Genomic DNA, 25,152 nt, shown 5'->3' on the forward strand with positions numbered 1-25,152 from the left:
TAAAAATTACACAAAGTTATTTATTTTGTTCCAAAAAAGGTAAATTAGGTAAAGCAGTTACTATATTGCTTTTTATTATATAAAATCTTGATTTTTTATTTTAACACAACGCCGAATACAATGTATGCTCAAGTATGTTTGACCTGATACCAACTGGTACTACTTGCTTGGCTGGAAGAAGGGAGGACAGTGGAGGGGTTACTATACGTTAGTCGGTTAGTCAATAGTAGTCAATACTAAACGTTAGTCGATATAGCTTGACAATATCTTCATTTATCAAAATAAATCTGGAAAAGTTCATGTAATAGCAAAATCTTTACGTAACAGAATTTGCCATTAACTCTTACCTAATAATTCGTATAATTATTAATAATTAGTTTTATGAAAATGTTCTTTCTTACAAACAAGCAAATAATTAAAAATTGTAAATATGTATACCAAAGATATTCCTCAAAAATTTCAATATTAATTATTATAATAATAAATCTTTTAATAGTAAAATTTAACATCTAGATATGAATTTCCTTTTCTTAGACAAAATTTAATTAGACATTCAGAAATATTTTTTCTCTTTCAAATTTCTAATATTTTTATTACATTAAATTAAATTATATTATATCTATTATTATATTATTACTTTTATTAATTATTAAATTTATATTAACTTTTAAAACTTATAATTTATTTAAATTTAAAAAAATATTAAGGTTTATTTAAATGCAGAAAAAGTTTTGCTTAAAAAAATTTATATTTTTTGTTTATTACCTTCTCATTTTTTGAAGCAAAATTGACTGTAACTTCTTAAATACATTATATAATATGTATTTATGCTGTAAAAAATGTAAAGAGACTACAGAATAAATAAAATAAAAGCAATACAAATCATTAATTTATTAAAAATGATTAATTTTTTAATAAAATTTTAAGCTTCTATTAACCTTTTAAGCAATTTTCTACATGTATTTTATCTACATTATATATTAACTGTATTATTATATAAAATTAAATTTATTTTACTTTGTTTATAATATTTTATATAATAACTGAATAAGTTTTAATCGTATTATATAATGCCTTAAAATCTTCAATTTTTGTATAACTTTTACTTTACACAGGCGCGCGCGATACACATATTACATGACATGCATATGTGTTAAATATTATATAACTTGACTAATATTCTAATAAATTGTTATATTCTAATATAACATAAATATATTCTAATAAATTGCCCATTGCGCGGGCATTGATTCAAATAATAATCACAGTACTTCAAAGGTAGCTTTTGTATCGTGATTTAATCAATAATTGTATATATTATTTCACATCAGTTGCTTCTTAATAGCTGATAATGTCGGATCATTCGAATCAATTTAATGTTTTACCTTAAATATTTAAGCTTTTATAATGCGTTATTGTTATTAATAATTAAATCAAATCTATTTTTGTCTATTCTTAGAGACATATTTTATTTAACTTTGCAATACCCTTTGAACGAGTGATGGAAAAAAAGGAAAAAAGTGATAGAGATAGGACGAAAGAAGGAGAATGAGTACCGACTAAAAGACGGAGAAACGCAGTTACCTACTAATGTCGCATTACGGCACGGACTGCACAAGGACGTGCATCGTTTCGCGGTGTCCTCTCGCAAAAGAAGATCTCAGAAGTTTCGCGACATGACGGAAACCAGCGACGAAGCCAGAGTAAGCCAAAATCGCGAAACAACGAAATTATTAATAACAGCTTATAGACACGTCTATTTATGATGCCTTTGACAAGTGCATGTCATCGATTTTATTTGAGCTATACCCCCGGTTCCTGTCGGTACCAAGACCGACGACCACCGATCGCATTACGCCTTTCAACGACGTCTTTTCGCATATATAAGTATAGTGTGAAAATGCCACGGCAAAATCTACTTGCACTTTTCAAGATTGCAGATCGCAATCTTGAGCGAAGTTGAACATATGCCCTTTCGCAAATTTTCGGTGAAGCCTGTCAAGAAGATTTATTTCCCAACTTCACGAAAGTTTCAACTATGCAACTTTATCTAACAAATCGCACATACCGAAACGGATTAATAAAATGCAACGTATGTCTGCACGTTGCACGCAAGCAACAAATTTTTACTTGGTGCAATTGCACGAGCAATTTTACATGAAGCAATTGCGTGTGTTAGTCAATTGAAAGAATCTGAGTAATGTTCCATAATGCACCACTTGCGATATATATGTATAGGTATACGTAATGTCATATTCAAATTGATACGAGCAGCTAATTTACGTATATGTATATGTAGTTACTACATTGTAGTGCACGGCATATCTACATTTTGATTATCATGATCCGTCAATTAACGCATTTATTATTATTAATCTACAGAACATTTTTCTAGCATATTTACGAAATCTTAACATGCACATAAATAATTGTATACATATAAACATGTATCAATTACTTATGTATTTTTCTATCTTTCCTCGTGATTATTAAATGTAATATTCGAATCTTCTAAACATCACATTAAATCAATCAATTAAGGACAATTGGAGCATAAACATGATAAATACACTTATAATTTTCAAAATGATTACTACTATATATCCCTCAGATTGTATAATAACAAACTTAATGTAAACCCCACAGACCAATATCTATTTTTTGGTTTCGCGTGTTTCAAAATACCTCCGAAATCGGTTCCGCGTGTTAGAATACTTATTGTCTTGCTCTATTATGTGTTATCTGTTATCCGTTATTTCATAGACATTACAAGATGTTCAACTCTCTTACAATTTCAAATAAGCAATGCAATTTGAATACGTGTGCATAATGGTCTTACATCTATAGTAAATGCGGCGAACTTTCACCAATTCGCCAAAAAAAAAACATCTACGCTATAGCGATATTGACTAGTAGAAGCAGACGAGTAGAATCGCGTGGAAATTCCCACACGACACGAACAATGCGTCGAAGGGCGGTGCCAGACACGAAACCGTGGCACTGTGAGCCATCCCCCTCGCACCACCTCATACGCTCGTAGAATTTCGTCGAGCTTGAGGGTAGCTTTCAGTGCAACTTGCACTTCACTGCTCAGTGAGCCTTCAACCACGTGTCATTTTCTACTCATTCTATAGTCATGTTCGTGCAAGGTCCGCAGATCATCAAAGACAGATCGAATAATTCCGAAGACGGTAGTGATGAGGAAGGTCCTGAAGACGCTCTCCAGGTCAATCCTCCGCAACAAAATTGACTTGACAATTAAATAAAAAATTATTATAATTTATTGATATAGAACTGTACCAAAATAGTTAAACGCAAAAAATATATAGATATCCCTAACAGGACATGTAGATTCTGAGAATTCGAAAAATATTGCAAGAAAAAAAATATTATAAAAATATTCTCAGTATATTTTTTTATGATATCATGTGCTGTTAGGAATATTTTATATATTTAGATTTCATATATTTTTAAGTTTAATCGAATTTTTTTATTGTGCGCCAACAGTATTCATTATTGTGTATGTCATTAGTTATAAGTGTTGAGTTTTCATACATAATGAGTATAAATTTATTCGTAATCATCTAAAGATTAAATTTATAAGAAACTAAACGTAATTAATAGTTGTTAAAAGCTCTTTTGTGTCGTTAATTTATTATAATTTTAAGTAATAATAATAAATTTTAATTTCTTGCAATTTGAAGAATATCTTGTACATTGTGCTCACAGAAACGACGGGAAGAATGCGAGAGAAAAGCCAGACGGGGAGAGATGGACCCCCGTTTGGAATTCGCTTTTCAACTCTTGATGGACGCGACGCAGTTATCGCGTCACGAAGTCATGGATCATGTTTTCGAAGATGATATGTTGGACGAAATCAATCAGTTGTTTGTACCGCACATGAGATCTACTCTCGTCTGGTACTATCAAGAGGTTGAAGAGCCAGAACCTCCGACTGATACGGTATATAAAATTTCGACGATCGTTAGGCAAGTAAAGGCAGAGATAATCGCGAGAATTTCATTAAAGGTGCAGCCGAAGACTGTAATTTCTAGATCAGCCCCGAATGCGACAGCATCAAAGGTGAAGGAACAAAAGGAGTCAAAGGAGCCACCGAAAAAGAAGCTTTTTCTAACCGATGGCTGGCAAGTGCCTTGCACAGGCATCTGTATTTATATGTTTAGGTAATTTAACAGTGTAATGATGGAATAATACATAAAAACTTAATTTCCTTTTTATTTAAAATATACATCTATATAGAATCAGTGTGTCTAAACAATTACCAGAAGAAGGATTTCAAAAAGACCTTTACACGGGTGTAATAGATACGATGAAGGTAGGAATAATAACTTCTGTTCAGCGAATTGTGGAGCAGGTGTTCATGGATGCGTTAGCGCATCCTGGTGCAGAAGGTGAAGACAATTGTTCTATGATTAAAAGTCTCCTGTTACCAGGCTTAAGATCTTTTTGCAGCGCTCTTAAAGGTACTTTTGCAAATTCATATTAAATATAGAAATTTTATTTTTATTTTCACACCAAAATAACATTTACAATTGTTAAAAACTTATAAAAACAAATAATTATGATTAAAAATATTATAAAGACAGTAATTACTTTTTAAAGCTGATTGTGGCCATTTGTTTAAATTTACGTAATATTTATCAAGTTTGCGAAAAGGTAGCGCTCGATGGTGGTATATTCAGCGACGGCGAGCCAATGATGATGGAAGTGCACAATTTTGAAGAAGCAAAAGCTTTTATAGCGAAAGAGAATGTTGTGGAACGAATTGAGGAAAGGGTGAAACTCTGGATAAAAAAGCTCAAGGATTTTATGGCGGAAAGTAAACAAGTTAAAAGAGAGAATGATATCTCTGGACCGCAGCAAGAACTCGAGTATTGGAAACGGCGGGGTGCACAATTTAGTCAACTAGTCAACCGTTTACAGGTTCTGCTTTCTACCGTTCTTATATATATATATATATATATATATATATATAAATCTTTATAATTTTGCGATTAAATTACACAATACAGCATTTCTTAGTTATTTTAAAAGGCATAATACACATATTAATTATTTTAATTCTGCACAAATTATGTTATGAGAATCTATTAGAGATTCCTTTATAAATATAAAATCTTTTTTTAAACAAAAAAAATAACAGGATCATGAAATCACTATGTCACTTCTATGTCTGCAAGTCGCGCGTTCAAAGTTAATTAAAGATTGGGTCGACGCAGAAGATGAAGTGACTTACTGTTATAATGAAGCAAAAGATAACGCGAAGTTCATCCAAGCATTAGAAAAATGTTGTCATTGTCTTTATCTCGATGATCCTGTAAGTTAATCTTTCTTGTAAGATAAAAACGTGATACATTGTATAATCCTTGAACCTTACATGATTTTGCATGCAATTAAATTTTGATTTCTGCAGGTGAAAATGCGGGATTCGCTTGTATCACTATTACAGACTGTCCGATTGATATATAGTGTCTCGAGGTATTATAATACTTCAGAAAGGACGAGTTCGCTAATGATTAAAATTACGAATCAAATGATTGTTGCCTGTCGAGATTACGTCACGAAAAGAGGTCGAGAAGTTATTTGGGGCCAAGATCGAATAGCCGTTCGGTCGAGATTGAAACACTGTTTACGTCTAAACAAGTACTAATCATATTTTATATACATTTTAAATAATCTTACAAGAGTAAATAAATTTGATTCTGTTATAACTTCAATCATTAAATTATGTTCTTAAAGACGTTGAAAGAATTAGAAAAAGTCCAGTTGAAAATATTCTAATACCAATTTCTAATTAAAAAGACATAAAGTAATAAATAACCAAAATTAATTTTTGTTCAAGAGCTTATAGAGAAACGTACAGACTAGTTCGATGTTCACCAGCAGTTACGGAACAAGAATTTTCCTTCTCGGAAACTCACGTTTTTGGACGATTTGATGCTTTCTGTGCTAGAATCCGCAAGATTCTCACCATGTTTGATCTCATACAAGATTATCAAACTCTCTTTGAAAGACGAATGGAAGGATTGCTTCTCGGAGAAGGTATATATATATATATATATTAGTATAATAACTTCAATATTTAAAATTTATTATGCAGAATACATATATGTGTTAAACATTTTAAATCTCTAAACTACCATAACAATATAAGAACATTAAAAAATTAAATAAATTTTCTATTATGCAATAATTAATTCACCATCTTGTTTTATTTTTTATCAAAACAATGCAAAAATGTTGATATTAAAAGATATTTATTTTGATTGTATATTAAATAAATTACTATCTGTCAAATTGTATAGCATTAGATGAAGCCATGAAAACCTTCGAAGAAGCTAAAAAGATTGCGACTAGCAAATCTTACGATTATCTCGATCCAAGAAACACCGACTTCGATATCGATTATGACAACTTTATGGCAAAGACAAATACCTTGAAAGAGAATATCGGAGAGATTATTGAAAAAAATTACGCTGATGTATGGGAAACACCACAGGGTATACGATTTTTAACGCGATTCGAAAAGGTGATAAATATATTCAAATTTTTAATTTGCGTAGAATATTTTAAAATTAATTATTTTTCTCAGTATATACAAATATTCTTTTTCTAAATATTTTTAATATTATAAGGTCAGCGAAAAAATACCGCTTACAAAATTGGAGGAAAAATATAACGTTGTCGTGAAATATTGTGATAGAGAGATTGATCGAATTTTAAAACTATTCAAACGGCAAAGAGACGATCCTCCGTTGCCGAGACATATGCCACCTATAGCTGGACGATTGACTTGGGCAAATTCTCTAAAGTAAGCAATATAGTTATTTGTATAATTACTTACAAATTAAAAAAGTATTAAATATTATATAAATTATGAGATATAGTTTTAAAAACAATTCTCTAAAGAGCAGCATTGACATTTTATTAGAGTACATCTGGATGAATTGACGGCATCCGTGTCAAATCATCCTGTGTTAAAAACATTACCATTGACTGCCGACTTGGTGAAAAGATATAATCACGCAATTGCTATTTTGAAACAATATCAAACCGATATTGCTGAGATTTGGACTCATCAAAATTCCTGGATCATCGAGGATTGTTTAAAACGGTCAGTTATATAGTCAAGAATTAATCTTGCTTTCTTAAGATAACTCTTAAAAAACATATATACATCACAAATATTTATATATTAAATAATAATAATTATAAAGAAGATAACTTTACATATAACAGACCGCTGCTTGTTGTCGACGAGAAATCGGCAAAAGTGAAAGTCAACCTGGAAAACCGAGTCGTTCTTTTATTTCGTGAAGCCGATTGTTTAGCAAAAATAAATTTGGAAATTCCAATTGTTGCGCTAACAATATTAGCAAAAAGAGATTATTTTACTCTGGTCATGGATTCTCTCCAGCTTATGATCGAAGAATTCGTTTGTACCGCAAAGCGTGTAAAATTGGAAGTGCGCCCATTATTGTTACCGCATTTAGTTTGCGTTGCATCTTTATTAGAACCCGGTTTAACGACCTTGACATGGACCAAGCCAGATTGGAAGGATTTTTGTCAGAATACGAAAGAGCAGATCAAAACTTTCGATATCCTTATCACAAGAGTTCACGATGTATATGATAATAGGTACGTAAAATATTAACTGTTAAAAATAAAGGTAAAACTTTCGATTAAGAGCGACCTCACCGATTTCAATGACCTTGATATATGTTGTCAAGAACATAATTCTGAGTAACTTTTTCTTATAACTTAAACTTAATCGTCGCTCGTTGCTTATTAAAAAATTATTAACAAAAAAAGTTTGAAAAATATAGCAGGGCGGGGAGGGACTCACGCATATACTTTGCAAGGCGACGCGAGGTCCATCCCACACAATAGTTTAATGGTAGTGGAGCCCCCCGCAAAGAGGCGGAACCTATTGCCTCCACGCATACCTACACTTTCCACGCGAAACGAGGTGCCACGTGGGTTTATAACTTTCCACGCGTGAGTCCCTCTCTCGCCCTGCTATATTTTTCAAACTTTTTGTGTTAATAATTTTTTAATAAGCAACGAGCGACGATTAAGTTATAAGAAAAAGTTACTCAGAATTATGTCCTTGACAACATGTATCAAAGTCATTGAAATCGGTGAGGTCGCCCTTAATCTAAAGTTTTACTAAAATAAAATTAACTAGTCTTGTTCTAAAAACAAATTTTTTAGCAATGATAATCTTAATATTAGTACATTAATTGCTGAATAATTATTTCGTGGTTACATAAAAAACCGAGTAAAAAACATTTAGAAGCTTACGGAATTATGCAAGTTAATTTAATGATATGTGGTACTAGAATTTTGGAAGTATTGACCAGTATGCAGAAAGTAACTTTACATGCTCTGCCCGAGTCCGATCAACCGTGGACAATAGAGGAATTTGTAGAAAAGAACGAGGAAATATGTCGGATGGCAGCAGTAGATTTGCATCGTAAAAGCACAATGGTCGAGGAAGCGGTGGAGGAAGTATTGCAGCTTGTCAGAAAAGCTACAGATAGTTTCAAAAGTACCAATTCCAACCAATTTGATTTTCTTACTACTGAAGGTAATGCATATCAATTTTTAAAACCTTGCAATTGAAATATGAGCTTTTGTGCAAAAAATTGGATTATTTTTTTTTTTTTAACATATCTATATAAATGCATATATTACAATAATACGTAATAAATAAAAAGTGTGTATCTTTACTTGTTGTAATATTCGTTTATATATACATATATTATTTGATAAGTATCATAATATCCTGTTAACAATGCTTAAAGACAATTTAACTGTAACATTTATTATAAAAATAATGAAAACATCTACAGCTTGTAGAAAATTTTTAAAATGCAATAAAATATAATCGTTATTTTATTAAAAATTAAGGGTTAGAAGGAGAGAAGGCAACAGAACAAACAGGTCAGCAAGATTGGTCTGCGGTATGGAATTGTTTCGATGACCCTCATCAATTACTAACGACACCCGGTACTTTACCCAAAGGCATGCAAGATATGGTTCGAAACGCGGTATCCGAGATGAGACGATATTATTCTAGAAAAGTCGTGGACGTGTTAATAAAGATCACCAAAGTATCTCTAGATGCGATTAGAAAACGATTTATTCAGGAACTTGATTCAGGTAATTCTTTAAATAGAATTTTGTCAAAATCTTTATGCTAACAAACAAGACAAAGGTTTGAGTTATTCTTATCTCAATGACAGAAAAAGTTTTTACTTAATATATATATATATATATATATTAATTAAATTAACAATTTCTTTAAATACATTTTTTATGTTTTATTTAAAGTAAATTAGATCGTACAATTTGAACTAAAATTTTGTAAAATATTCGAAAATTGTAAAATTAATTTGACAGTTTTTTCGCGTTAAGACATTATTCTCTTATTTAATGAAAGAGAGTATGCTTGTCTATATTTTTAAACTAAAATAATTAATCAAAGATTAAAATAATTAATATCCAAATTTTCAATAGAACACACGCATATAAAATAATATAAATTATTACAAAAGATTCGAAGAAATCTTAGTGTCTTTAGCATCTTTTTTTTAAATTATTTATTATACTTATTTATTATATACTTAGAGATAAATCTCTTCGCAATTGTATTTAAAATTAATTGTATTTATAGAAGCAACTCCGAATCCAGTGTTTTTATTACACGCAACCCTGATGATTCCGGCAGTAACAGTCAAGCCAAGCCTAGATGACGTTCAAGAGGCATTGATATCAGTTGGAAAAATTATCACGGGTGTCGCGAAAGGAGTGGCGCAATGGAATTCCAGAGGTAGCAAGGTAAAAGGACTACATGGAAATTCTTAAACTTGGCGAACATGTTCAGTACACATTATGTGATTTTTACGTTACTTTATACGATCATTATTAGAGCATGTGGAAAAATCTCCCTTATCCATCCAAACGAAATCTGGCCGATGTCGTGTTGCGGGCGCAGAGTAATGTCACGAAGCAGAAGCAGGAAGAACCAGAAGATTTGAAAACCAGAAGACGAAGACTTTACAAAATTCTTTCTGAAGAGAGACCCGTATTTCCAGTTCAAGAGAGAAACTTCTACACAATGGTTATGGACAATAAGGAAATCATCAAACTTCTCAGCATGTTGAGCACTTGCACAATGGAATTGCGGCAAGTAAGTAAATAATAATATTAGCTAGATGACATTCATTTATCGACAGAATCGATTATTACGTTGGATTTACAGGATTTGACAGAATTTCTCGATCGTTGGAAGCCTTATAAGTTTCTGTGGAAAAACGAGCGCAATATGCGAGAATTACTACAAATCTCTTTGTCAGAATTTGAAACTACTCTCCGCAAACACAGCGAACTCGAAGATCGATTGGCAACCGAGCCAGATATGATCATATTCGGTACATCAATCGCTGTATCAACGGAAAAACTGAAATATGGTGTCTATACGGAAATCAAAGGTACACACTAATATAATACTATTTGAATTACAAAAAGAATCAAGCTGGCATATGTTACAAAACAAGTCAGAAATTCAATATCTCATAAATATGTAGAGACGTTTTGATCTCCACAGAATCTTCCTCGATCAATTCATGTCCTTGTGTATTTATGAGATATTAACCCTTAAAGCGCACATGGGGTGTAGGATACCCCACTCCGAACTTTGTGCTCTGATAAGTCCCATTAAAATGTCTTTTTCAATAATTTTTTAAACAATGTTAATTTTAAGAAATCGCTATAACTTTTGTTTATCCTTAAAATACATGACTTTAACTTCATTCAAAAATTTTTATGCAATAAAATAGTCAATAGCGTCGTGTTACAGTACATACTTAAAGACACTGGGGTATCTCATACCCCCAGTGCGCTTTACGTAATTTTTTGGAGGTGTGCGCTTTAAGGGTTAAACATGGTTTTAAATTTGACATCTCTCGTATTGCTCGTTTATTGGCTTTTAAATTTCTTACTTTTATTTTGAATACTATTTGAATTTTACGATTATGTATTTATATGTTTTAAATTAAGTATATAAATAATACGTTTAAAAAAGTGTTGTGTTTAAATTTAAAAATAAGTACTTCAGAAATAATTCAAGAAGTATATATAAGAAATACACACACAGAGTATAAAGATAATAAATATATATACTTTTTTTTTAATTTAAAACAATAAGTCAAGTCGTACAAAAATTACGAAAATTTCCTCAAAAGTTTCAGGCAATAATAAAGTTGTCTGTTTTCTACTTTCAATGCGCGTCAACAATGGATTATTTCATTTAACAATTCCTGCAGGTTGCACACATAAAATTGGTCAAGCAATGAAAAAGAAGTATCGTCGCGAAATGGAATATGTTTATGCGCTAATAAACGAAATGGATCGTAAATTAGACCATCAAATTCGCGATCTGGATGACGTACGTCTCATTATGGACACTCTGAAGAAAATTCGCGAGCAGGAGGTCGACATGGAGCTCAAGATTGATCCTATCGAAGAGGCTTTCAACATAGTCACGAGATACGAGGTGCCTGTGGACCAGGAATGCTTGGAGCAGGTTGATAATTTGCGAGACACCTGGCAAAATCTGTTGGCACGTGCGCAAGAGAATCACGTGTTGCTACTGAATTTGCAACCGCAATTCGAGAACGATCTAAGGAACAATCTCGAGAAATTCCGTGCCGATAACGAAATGTACTGCGAAGAATACAGATCATCCGGACCGATGCAGCCAGGCTTGAGTCCCCGTGACGCTTCGGACAGGCAAATACTGTTTCAGAATAGATTTGACGGAATGTGGCGCAAGTTGCAGACCTACCAAAGCGGCGAGGAGCTTTTCGGTTTGCCTATCACAGATTACCCAGAGCTGTCGCAAATCAGAAAGGAGTTGAATTTATTGCAGAAGTTGTATAAACTTTACAACGACGTCATCGACAGAGTCAGCAGCTATTATGATATTCCATGGGGCGAAGTAAGAAATCGTGTTATCGCTGTTTTTCATATACATGGAACCTTTATAATATACACATTCTGCAGATTTTTTTTTAATGTATAAGTTAAATAACATTATTTATCAATTTTAATTTATTAATCCATTATTATATAATTTATTAATGACAAAGTTTTAAAAAATCTTTGTGGCCTTTTTTATCAATGCATAAAAACGCTGATTGTTATAATATTATTTAGGTTAATATCGAAGAAATAAACAATGAGCTAATGGAGTTTCAAAATCGCTGTCGCAAATTGCCAAAAGGGTTGAAGGAATGGCCGGCGTTCTTTGCACTTAAGAAGACAATCGACGACTTTAACGATATGTGTCCCCTTCTCGAGCTGATGGCGAACAAAGCAATGAAACCGCGCCACTGGCAGAGAATCGTAGAAGTCACGGGATATTCGTTCGATCTTGAGAGCGAGGGTTTCTGTCTTAAAAACATCCTTGAAGCACCGCTTTTGAAAAACAAAGAGGACATCGAAGACATTTGTATATCGGCTATGAAGGAGAAAGATATCGAAGCTAAATTAAGGACAGTGGTAAACGAATGGTCATCTCATGAGTTGACTTTCATGACGTTTAACAACAGGGGAGAATTGTTGCTCAGAGGAGATACAACAGCGGAAACTATCAGTCAGTTGGAAGACAGCTTGATGGTTCTCGGCTCACTCATGTCAAATCGCTACAATGCGCCTTTCAGAAAGCAAATACAACAGTGGCTTACTGATTTATCTAATACGAACGAGATCCTCGAGAGATGGTTGCTCGTGCAAAACATGTGGGTCTATCTCGAGGCGGTGTTTGTGGGCGGCGATATTGCGAAACAACTGCCAAAGGAGGCTAAAAGATTCAGCAAGATCGACAAAAGTTGGCAGAAGATCATGCAACGTGCTCACGAAACACCAGGAGTTGTACCTTGTTGCGTGGGCGATGACTTGTTGAAACAGCTTCTGCCACACTTGCAGGAGCAATTGGAGCTATGTCAAAAATCTCTGAGTGGGTAAGTAGGTATATACCACGAATATATTGTGATCCACATAATCGTCTTACCTTCTTAGTAAATTTAAAAGAGATCTTTTGATTGCAACTTTTAGTTTAATGTGACAGCAAATTTTAATGTATAAATTGAAAATATCTTTTATTAATATCTATTATAAATATAAAGATTTTTTTTATGTTTTAGATATTTGGAGAAAAAGCGCATGATGTTTCCGAGATTCTTCTTTGTTTCTGATCCCGCACTTTTGGAGATACTTGGCCAAGCGTCCGATTCTCATACCATACAAAATCACTTACTCTCTATTTTCGATAACACACGCTACGTGAAATTTCATGATATCGAATACAATAAAATGACAGCCATCGTTTCATCAGAAGGTGAAACTATACAGGTGAATATATGTATTTAATCAAAATAATAATTATACAATACTTGTACATTATTATTTCTTCTAGCCGTTGTCATATATTGCATATATAAATGTTCAAATTCCTAAATATAAAAACTTTAAAAGTATATTAGACCCTAAATCTAAGAAGATTATTGAAATTTATTTTAAAAACAACATATATATTTAGCAAATAATATTCGCTAAGTAGAAAATTTTTTATATTTTTAATTTGGCATTATAGTACAGTAATTTTTAATTTTTCTCAAATTTGTGTAATATATTTGTTTGATGTAAATATAAGTTTTAGAAATATGAAACTAAATTTGTTTACACTTTTCTATGAAGCTGGAGAGAGCAGTAAGAGCAGAGGGCTCCGTAGAAACGTGGTTGATGCAATTATTACAAACATCGCAACTCTCTTTGCATTCTATCATCCGACAATGCTACACCACGATCAATGACGCAAATTTCAATTTTTTGACTTTTCTCGACAAAATGCCTGCTCAAATAGGTTTGTTAGGCATTCAAATGATTTGGACGCGAGATGGCGAATTGGCCTTGGCTCAAGCTCGCGCCGATAAAAAAATTATGATCGAAACGAACAATAAATTCCTTGATCTTTTAAATACTTTAATCGATCAAACCACGAGAGATCTTACTAAAATAGAACGGATTAAGTTCGAAACATTGATTACTATACATGTGCATCAACGTGATATCTTCGACATTTTGGTATGTCGCTAAATCAAATTTTTACTGTACAGACACAACGTCAAAAACATGAATAATCGCTGACTAGAATGCAACAGGCTAGAATGCAAAAATTAATAATCACATATTCCGTTTATTTAGTGCCGTTTGAATGTACGATCCGTGAACGACTTTGAATGGTTGAAACAGTGCAGGTTTTATTTTAAAGAAGATCTAGACAAGACTTCTATATGCATCACGGATGTTCATTTTACCTACCAAAATGAATACTTAGGATGTACTGAGCGACTGGTTATTACGCCATTAACCGATAGGTAAATGCAATCGTAAATAATATTATTTTATCATACGACATCGTATGCGTTATTTTAGTTTTTGTATTTTAGATGTTACATAACATTAGCGCAAGCTCTATCGATGTCAATGGGAGGGTCTCCTTGCGGTCCGGCAGGAACCGGAAAAACCGAAACTGTAAAAGACATGGGGAAGACCTTAGCAAAGTACGTCGTAGTCTTCAATTGCTCCGATCAAATGGATTATCGAGGATTAGGCCGCATCTACAAAGGATTGGCACAAAGCGGCTCGTGGGGTTGTTTTGATGAATTCAATAGAATCGAATTGCCAGTTCTATCCGTTGCCGCGCAGCAAGTCGCCGTAGTGCTTGCAGCAAAAAAGGAAAAGAAGAAGCAGTTTGTCTTCACGGATGGGGATCTAGTCGATATGTGCCCAGAGCTTGGAATATTCATTACTATGGTAATATTATCATGTAACAAACTTTTCTAAATTAAAGAAATTATATCCATATACAAATTTTTTCTAAATTAAAAAAAAATTGCCAAAATATTAAATGCATATAAAAGACATGGCGCGCATAATTCTTATGGCACATTATTCTTTAATACATGCATGACTTTCTTATCTTTTTATAACATCACAAATTACTTACAATTAATAAAACAATTAATACATATAAAAAGATTCCAATGCTAATTGTAGAATCCTGGGTATGCGGGACGAAAAGAATTGCCGGAGAATTTAAAGATACAGTTTCGCACAGTAGCTATGATGGTGCCTGATCGTCAGATTATCATACGTGTAAAATTAGCTAGTTGTGGATTTCTAGAGAACATTACTCTTGCTCGTAAATTTTATACTCTTTATAAATTGTGTGAAGAGCAGTTGACCAAACAGGTAACATTATTATGTACATTAGATGAGAGAGAGAGAGAGAGAGAGAGAGAGAGAGAGAGAGAGAGAAAGAGAGAGAAACATTAAAAAGAAGAATGATTTGTCGTAATATTTTACAATGTAATGGTCTTAGGTTCACTACGATTTCGGCCTGCGAAATATATTGTCCGTATTAAGGACTTTAGGAGCATCCAAGAGAGTCAATTCCAAGGACACGGAAAGCACGATCGTCATGCGCGTTCTAAGAGACATGAATCTGTCGAAACTCATAGGTTCTTATGCTAATTAATAATCAATTTTGAAAAACGCACAAACGGGTTAGCTACACAGATATGCTGAACATATGACGTACTTTTCTGTAGATGAGGACGAACCACTCTTTATATCTCTCGTAGCTGATCTGTTTCCCAACCAAGTCCTAGAGAAAACATCGTATCCTGAATTGGAAGCAGCTATTAATGAACAAGTGGAGCAGGCTGGATTGGTTTATCATTCGCCGTGGGTGCTTAAATTAATACAGCTATATGAAACGCAAAGAGTGAGGCATGGCATCATGACGCTAGGTCCGACCGGCGCTGGCAAAACTACTTGTATACATATTTTGATGAAAGCGTTGACGCAATGTGGCGATTCGCATAGGTAATATAATATGTAATATAATATGTATAAGTAATATAATATGTATATATGTAACATTTATTTATATATTGCATAAAATATTTTGGATTTATTGCAACTTTTCTTGTCAATCAATTAATAAACAATTTTTATGAGATGCATAATGATAATTTTTACCGAATTTATGAATATATATATTCAAGTATAGTGTAATTTAATTTGACAGGGAAATGAGAATGAATCCTAAAAGTATAACAGCCGCTCAAATGTTCGGCCGGTTAGATGTTGCCACAAATGATTGGACAGATGGAATTTTCTCAGCTTTATGGCGTAAAACGTTGAAGTTAAAAAAAGGCGAACACGTATGGCTAGTGCTCGATGGTCCCGTTGACAGCATTTGGATAGAAAATTTAAATTCTGTATTGGATGATAATAAAACTTTGACTCTGGCTAATGGCGATAGATTGTCAATGGCGCCAACGTGTAAAATTATTTTCGAGCCGCACAATATCGATAATGCAAGTCCTGCGACTGTTTCGCGAAACGGAATGGTATACATGAGCTCCTCAGGATTAAACTGGAATCCAGTTGTTACCGCTTGGGTGAAATCACGATCGTCATTGCAGCAAGAAGTTTTCGAGCAATTATTTACAGATTCTTTCGCACAGGTAAATTATTGATAGCAAACAATTCTATATCTCTCGTCTGAGAATTTAATTTTAATATTATATATTTTTATTTTAATTAAATGTTACATATTATAAAATTAATTCTTTCCTTAATTAATAAAAAACAATATCGCATTGTTCACTATTATTAAACAGAAATTGTAAATATGAGGAAGATTAGATCAATTTTTATTTTTAATTATAAGCATACACATTAAAATAAATATTTTAAATTAATAAGGTAAAAAAATACCATATTATTAATTTTGACACAAAAATACGATATTGATATATAAAATATAATTAAATTTTTCATTTATTAGATATATTCATGGAGCACTCAAACGTTGGTACTCGCTATCGATGTCTTACAATGTAATATAGTAAGACAAATGCTTTGCCTGCTGGAAGGTCTGATACCTCCCGAAATATCATTGGAAGAAACCGAAAATGAAGATATGGAAAAAGACAAACCCATTCCTATAACGGCGGAATATCTAACACGTCTCTACGTGTTCGCGTTAGTGTGGGGCATAGGAGCATTGCTAGAGACTGCCGACAGACAAAAGTACGACAAGTATCTTCGAGAAAACTTCGATACCTTGGACCTTCCAACTTCCGACAGATATTTGGACGCTACAGTATTTGATTTCTTTGTCACCGATAAAGGTATATGGGATACGTGGACAAGTATGGTAACCAATTATGTCTATCCTGAATACTCGACGCCTGACTACAGTAATGTTTTGGTGCCTATACCGGACAATGTAAGGATTCAACATTTAATCGATTTGATTGGCCGTCAGGATAAAGCTGTATTGCTAATAGGCGAGCAAGGATCTGCGAAAACTGTTATGATGAAATCATATATGAAAAAATCAAATCCAGATACAACTTTGAGTCGCTCTTTCAACTTTAGCTCTGCGACCAGTCCGTATCAATTCCAAAAAACCATTGAGAGTTACGTGGAAAAGCGGTTAGGAAGTACATTCGGACCGCCAGGCGGTAAAAAGATGTTAATCTTTATCGATGACGTAAATTTGCCGCAAATTAATGAATGGGGTGATCAGGTAACCAACGAGATAGTCCGACAGACTATGAACATGAAGGGATTTTATTCCTTGGAGAAACCCGGTGACTTCACCGCCATTGTGGATGTAACTTTTCTAGCAGCCATGTGCCAGCCAGGAGGCGGGAGAAACGATATTCCCTCGAGACTCAAGAGACAATTTTGTATTTTTAATTGTACCTTACCTGACAACGCGTCAATCGATCGAATCTTTAGCGTTTTAGGTGAAGGCCATTACAACATTAAAAGAGGATTCTCGCAAGAAGTGCGTCAGCTCGTTAAGAAAATGATTCCTTTGACTAGAATACTGTGGGAAAGAACACGGGCAAAGTTGTTGCCAACGCCTGCAAAGTTTCATTATGTATTTAGCCTCCGAGATCTCTCGAGAATCTGGCAAGGTATGGTCGGTACGTTGTCGACAGTCATCGACAAAGAAAGCGTACTGATGCTGCTCTGGAAGCACGAGTGTACACGAGTGTTTAGCGACAGGCTAACGATACAAAGCGACAAAGATTGGTTTGATGAAGGACTAATTAGCACCGTAGCTGATATTTTAGGAGAAAAATACGTAAACATGCTGGACCAAGAACCTACATTCGTAGATTTCATGAGGTACGTAGTAATGGTAACTATGATCAATGAAATTATCAACACCTATATTGTAATTTAAAAAATGTTCCGTAATATTAACAAGATTGTTTTTAATGACAGAGATGCTCCAGAACCAACCGGTGAAGAAAGTGAAGACGCAGACGTAGAACTTCCCAAAGTATACGAACCTGTTTACGATCCTCAAGTGTTAAGAGAGAGATTAGACATGTTTCTGGCGCAGTTCAACGAAATGCAGAGAGGTGCTGGAATGGATTTAGTATTTTTCCCTGACGCTATGCTGCACTTGGTGAAAATATCTCGAGTCATTAGACATCCGAAAGGCAATGTGATGCTAGTAGGTGTCGGCGGTTCTGGCAAACAGAGTCTTACAAAGTTATCCTCTTTTATTGCTGGATACAAAACGTTTCAAATCACCTTGACTAGGTCTTACAACGTAGCCAATTTCTTGGAAGACCTAAGATTTCTATATCGCACTTGCGGCGCTCAGGGCAAAGGCACAACGTTTATATTCACCGATCTTGACATCAAAGAGGAGGGCTTCCTCGAATATCTAAACAATATCCTGAGTTCTGGAGTTATTAGCAACTTATTTACTCGTGACGAACAAGCGGAAATTATCTCAGAGTTAACACCTATTTTGAAACGGGAAAATCCTAAAAGAACTCTTAATAATGAACTGGTGATGGATTTCTTTTTGCAAAGAACTTGTCAAAATTTACATGTCGTTTTCTGTTTCTCTCCAGTGGGTGAAAAATTCCGGAATCGTGCCCAGCGTTTCCCGGCACTCATTTCAGGTTGCACTATAGACTGGTTCCAACCTTGGCCTAAAGATGCTCTGGTTTTGGTTGCCCATCATTTTCTTCATGATTTTGAAATCGCTTGCACTAGCGACGTAAAAGCTGAACTAGTGAATGCATTAGGATCTATACAAGACATCGTTTCGGAAACGTCGGTCGAATATTTCCAAAGATTTCGACGCGCCACTCACGTTACTCCGAAGTCTTATTTAAATTTCATCGGTGGATACAAAAACATCTATCGATCTAAGCAACATGAACTTGGTGAAGGAGCTAAAAGAATGGATACAGGTTTAGCGAAACTCGAAGAAGCATCAATATCAGTTGAGATTCTAAAGAGAGATTTAGCCGTAATGGAACAGGAACTAGTACAAGCTTCTGAGAAAGCCGAGACGGTGCTTTTAGAAGTAACAGAAAGAGCTATGCAAGCTGAAGCTTTTAAGAATCAAGTGCAAAGAGTGAAGGAAAAAGCGGAGCAATTGGTAGCTTATATAGCTGATGAAAAAGCGCTGGCCGAACAAAAGCTAGAAGCAGCGAAACCAGCGTTAGAAGAGGCAGAAGCTGCTCTGAACACCATCAAACCTGCTCACATAGCAACAGTGAGAAAGTTAGGTAGACCACCTCATCTCATAATGAGAATTATGGATTGCGTACTGATCTTGTTCCAACGTAAAATCGGATCCGTTGTACCTGACACGGCTGCGCCGTGCCCTAAACCTTCGTGGGCAGAATCCTTGAAACTCATGGCCAGTACGACGTTTTTATTACAACTGCAAAATTATCCAAAAGACATAATCAATAACGAGATGGTTGAGCTACTGCAACCGTACTTCAAAATGGAAGATTATAATATGGAAACAGCCAGGCGTGTATGCGGCGACGTTGCTGGTTTGTTATCGTGGACCAAGGCTATGGCATTCTTCCATTCTGTCAACAAAGAAGTACTCCCTTTAAAAGCTAACTTAGCATTACAAGAAGCACGATTGAAGCTCGCAATGGAGGATCTGGCAAGCGCTGAGCGGGAATTGTCCGAGAGAGAAATGGCTCTGCAGACAGTCAAAGAGCAATACGATACCGCGGTAGCGGAGAAGCAAAGGTTGACGGAAGCGGCAAACGTGTGCCTGAGAAAAATGACAGCTGCGACTGCTTTGATAAATGGATTAGGTGGCGAAAAGATTCGTTGGACCGAGCAAAGTGGAGAATTTAAAATTCAACTGGGACGATTGGTCGGAGATGTTTTATTGGCAACTGGATTTTTGTCGTATTGTGGACCTTATAATCAACAGTATCGTGCCAGCTTGGTGACTGCATGGATGAATATACTGACCACCAAATCTATACCTTTCACTAAGAATTTGAATATAACGAATATGCTCGTCGACACAGCAACAACGTCGGAATGGACTCTTCAAGGATTGCCGAACGACGAATTGTCCGTCCAAAATGCACTTATTGTCACGAAATCTTCGTCTTATCCGCTTCTTGTGGATCCTCAGAATCAAGGAAAGATGTGGATCAAGAATAAGGAGAGCACAAACGAGTTGCAGATTACTTCACTAAATCATAAGTATTTCCGAACTCATCTTGAAGACAGTCTTTCGTTGGGTAGACCACTGCTGATCGAAGACGTTGCAGAAGAACTCGATCCAGTACTCGATAATGTACTTGAAAAGAACTTCATTAAGTCAGGATCTATTGAGAAGGTCATCGTTGGGGATAAAGAATGCGATGTAATGCCAGGATTTATGTTATATATCACCACCAAACTACCAAATCCAGCATACAGCCCAGAAATATCCGCGAAGACATCGATTATTGACTTTACCGTGACAATGCTGGGTTTAGAAGATCAGTTGTTAGGTCGAGTAATACTTATGGAGAAGGCCGATTTAGAAGCAGAAAGAGTCGCTCTATTCGAATCAGTCATGACCAATCAACGTTCCATGAAGGAACTTGAAAGTACGCTATTACACAGACTTACATCTTCGGAAGGTTCTTTGGTGGACGACGAGGCGTTAATAACTGTTCTTCGAGAAACTAAAACTACGGCCGAATCGGTGAATGAAAAACTGCAAGTGTCCGCTCTTACTGAGAAAAAAATCACCTTGGCGCGCGAAGAGTTCCGCGCGGTTGCGTCAAGAGGATCCATTTTGTATTTCTTGATAGTCGAAATGAGCAATGTCAATGTAATGTATCAAAATTCATTGAGACAATTCTTGACAATCTTTGATAATTCAATTACGAAATCTACGAAGAGTCCAGTAACTTTGGAGCGAATAAACATTATCCTACGCCATCTCACGTATGAAGTTTGGGCGTTTACTCTGAGAAGTCTCTACGAAAGGCATAAATCTTTATTTACATTGATGCTAGGTATGAAGATAGATTGTCATAGAAACGCCATTTCCCATGCAGAATTCAATGCCTTCATAAAAGGTGGGGCATCCTTGGATCTTAATGCAGTAACACCAAAACCGTTCAGATGGATACTCGATATAACGTGGCTAAATTTAGTCGAGATAAGTAAACTGAAAGTGTTCTCGGATATACTGACAAAAATTGAATTCAGTGAGAAGGAATGGAGAGTATGGTACGAAAAAGAAAAGCCGGAGGAGGAAGATTTGCCCTGCGGCTATCAAAAAAGTCTTGATGTATTCCGGAAATTATTGCTCATCAGATCGTGGAGTCCCGACAGAACTTTGTCCCAGGCGAGAAAGTATATCACTGAATCGTTGGGTAAAGAATACGGGGAGGCCAAAATATTAGATTTAGAAGCAACGTGGTTGGAGTCTGAAACTAGGACGCCACTGATATGCTTATTATCTATAGGATCTGATCCAAGTCCTCAAATTACAGTGCTAGCTAAACAAAAAACGATTCGTAAGTCAGCATTTTTAGTTATTTTCTTTACACAGTTAAAGGAAACTTAATTTTTTTCAGAATAATGAAATGTATGTCGTAACAATGTTTTAAATATTATAGCATTAAATTCAGTATCTATGGGGCAAGGCCAAGAGCTTCATGCTCGAAGAATGATTAGCGAAGCTATGAGTACAGGCGGCTGGGTGCTGTTACAAAATATTCATTTATCTTTGCCTTTCTGTACGGAAATAATGGATGCTCTGGTTGAAACAGAAACTGTTCATGACGTGTTCAGATTATGGATGACAACTGAAGTACACCCTCAATTTCCCATCGGTTTACTACAGGTTGAATTTATATTTCATAATTCTTAACGTATTTAATTCTTAACCCACGTATAAACATCGATTGTCGTATTAAAAATGGAAAAAGAACAAATTTGCGAAACAAATTTGAAGAAATATAGCAAATACAGGAAGTAATATATTTCAGATAGCAATCAAATTCACGAATGAGCCACCTCAAGGCATAAGAGCTAGTTTAAAGAGAACGTATCAGGCGGTAACTCAGGACGCATTGGATTACAGTACTCAGTCGCAGTGGCCACCTTTGTTATATGCTGTTGCATTTTTACACACTGTAGTACAAGAGAGAAGAAAATTTGGACCGCTCGGTTGGAATATACCTTACGAATTTAATCAAGCAGATTTTGCAGCATCGGTTCAATTCATACAGAATCACTTGGATGATATGGATCCTAAAAAGGGTGTTTCTTGGCCGACAATCTGTTATATGCTTGGAGAGGTTTTAATCTATTTTTTTTTTAATTCTCATTAAATAAGTAAAGTGACATACTTTTATATTTCATTCATATTTTTTACATTTATTTATAATATGTTTACGCTTAGGTTCAATATGGCGGTAGAGTTACGGATGATTTTGACAAACGTTTATTAACTACTTTCACGCATGTCTGGTTTTGTGACGTATTGTTACGACCCGGCTTTGAATTTTATCGGGGATATAGAATGCCCCAGACGAGAAATCTTCAGGGATATCTGGATTACATCGATAGTTTACCTGCTACCGACACACCGGAAGTCTTCGGGCTACATCCTAACGCCGACATTACCTATCAAATCAATACAGCGAAAGGAATACTCGATACAATTCTTAATGTACAGCCAAAAGAGGGTGGTGCACAGGGAGGTGAAACTAGAGAGAACGTCGTGTATAAATTAGCCAACGATATGCTATCTAAATTACCCAAGCAGTACAATTCCTTTGAAGTGAAAGAAGCACTTCAAAGAATGGGTCCATTGTTGCCGATGAACATTTTTCTAAGACAAGAAATAGATCGGTAAGTATTCCTTCTCATCTATTATACATAAAATGAGTTTAAATATGATGCCTATAAAATACCAGTAATAAAAAAAGTTAATTCTCTTTTTAATCTTCGTTAACGACGATTTGTTTTGTAGAATTTCGCGAGTCATCAAGAAAGTACGAAGTACTTTAACAGATTTGAAGCTAGCTATCGAAGGTACTATAATAATGAGTCAAGGTTTGCGGAAATCATTGGATGCGATGTATGATGCACGTATACCGGACAAGTGGTTGAAAATATCTTGGGAATCGGCAACCTTAGGTTTCTGGTATACGGAACTTTTAGAAAGAGATCATCAGTTCAGACAATGGTGCATTCATGGCCGTCCAAGAGTATTTTGGATGACTGGATTTTTTAATCCACAAGGATTCTTAACGGCAATGAGGCAGGTAAGCGTTAAAGAATTGTGTTAATATAGAAATAAATAAATCGATTAATATTATTAACGAGAGATATCTACTGTGACGTGGCAGTTTCGGGTGTAAAAAGACGTGACATTACATAGATATATTTAATATGTTATCTAATAGAGATATTTAATTTAATAATTAATAAGAGTTCAAGAGAAAACAAATATAGTTACAAGTAAATTCAGTAAATTCTAAGTCAAAAGTTTTGTAGTTATATTTTCCAGTAAGCAAACTACTTAGAGTATCCGTCAGAAATTGCTAGCAAATTAGTATCAACTGTGTCCACATTGAGCTCGTGTTTTGTTAGCAAAACATATTGATATAACAAATCAGAAGATTGGTTGCAGAATTGAACGCAGCCTCTGATTTTTATTTCTGAACACCAATCTACATTAACCTGTGTCGCTATAAAATTTGTAATATGCTTTGCAGAATCTGTTCTCGACAGAATTGACTGTAAATATACAACGCATAATGACTTACAGACTTTCAGACATACACTTATAGACTTACAAGATTTTTTAACAAAATTAGATTCATTTGCCTACTGCTAAATATAAAAAGTATGTAATATTTTATATTAGATATAATATGTCGAGTTTTCTAGAAAATATAAAATTTGCAATAAATACAGTTTAACCTCGTTACAATAACTAACTTTGTCTTTTAATGCTTAAGTTGTCCTAATTTCAATTAAATACATAAATTTTAGGAAGTGACCAGAGCGCATAAGGGTTGGGCTTTAGATTCCGTAGTTTTGCAAAATGTAATTACACGCTACAATAAAGAGGACATTAAAAGTCAGCCTCAGGAAGGAGTTTACGTCCACGGTTTGTTTCTGGAAGGTGCATCACTTGATCGAAAAGCCGGTAAACTTGTCGAGAGTAGACCGAAAGTTCTTTATGAACAAATGCCGGTTATTTATATTTTCGCAATTAACACAACCGCCGGTAAAGATCCAAAATTATATGAGTGCCCTATATATAGAAAACCTCAAAGAACAGACGCGAAATATGTAGGTTCTATTGATTTTGAAACGGATTACAATCCCCGGCATTGGACACTTAGAGGTGTAGCCTTGTTATGTGATATTAAATAAAGAATTAGATAAAGTACAATAAAATTAAAAAAACAATTTAAATAACTTAAAATTATATTCAAATTATGTCTGGTATGTACCTAAATTTGTTGTATTATTTTTCCCCGCATTGAGGTATCAAGCAATAAAAGATGTGAGATGTAATTAAATGTTTAAAACGTTTATATTATATGATTAATACAAATTATCATATTCTTTAAATAATCATGAAACATAAAAATATATTAATTGCTTAATAAAATAAATCACAATATATCGGAACGCTTATTACGTATCCCTACACAATTATAT

General features: G+C 34.4%; 1 protein-coding gene across 2 annotated transcripts; it reads left to right on the plus strand.

The window, feature by feature from the left end:
• The first annotated feature begins 3,118 nt into the window (after positions 1 to 3,118).
• On the plus strand, positions 3,119 to 25,152 carry Dhc1 (dynein axonemal heavy chain 1). Of its 2 annotated transcripts, XM_077409711.1 has the most exons (34): positions 3,119 to 3,226; positions 3,730 to 3,963; positions 4,030 to 4,184; positions 4,261 to 4,484; positions 4,667 to 4,944; positions 5,165 to 5,338; positions 5,435 to 5,664; positions 5,864 to 6,063; positions 6,327 to 6,550; positions 6,657 to 6,832; positions 6,953 to 7,135; positions 7,261 to 7,659; positions 8,364 to 8,611; positions 8,935 to 9,186; positions 9,701 to 9,864; positions 9,956 to 10,216; positions 10,289 to 10,517; positions 11,352 to 12,025; positions 12,244 to 13,049; positions 13,233 to 13,440; positions 13,786 to 14,172; positions 14,293 to 14,465; positions 14,538 to 14,904; positions 15,148 to 15,342; positions 15,473 to 15,611; positions 15,702 to 15,978; positions 16,184 to 16,625; positions 16,949 to 18,306; positions 18,406 to 21,983; positions 22,086 to 22,312; positions 22,458 to 22,769; positions 22,874 to 23,325; positions 23,447 to 23,741; positions 24,475 to 25,152. In XM_077409711.1, exons 1-34 carry the CDS (start codon positions 3,137 to 3,139, stop codon positions 24,859 to 24,861), a joined length of 13,998 nt encoding a protein of 4,665 aa, XP_077265837.1. In that variant the 5' UTR covers positions 3,119 to 3,136; the 3' UTR covers positions 24,862 to 25,152. The 2 variants fall into 2 exon arrangements, with proteins under 2 accessions (XP_077265837.1, XP_077265836.1); XM_077409710.1 differs by lacking the exons at positions 3,119 to 3,226; positions 3,730 to 3,963; positions 4,030 to 4,184 and having other exon boundaries at positions 4,218 to 4,484; positions 24,475 to 25,151.

The sequence above is a fragment of the Temnothorax americanus genome, unplaced genomic scaffold, assembly GCF_048541705.1.
Source record: "Temnothorax americanus isolate GAGA-0224 unplaced genomic scaffold, ASM4854170v1 Scaffold27, whole genome shotgun sequence".
NCBI lineage: Eukaryota > Metazoa > Arthropoda > Insecta > Hymenoptera > Formicidae > Temnothorax > Temnothorax americanus.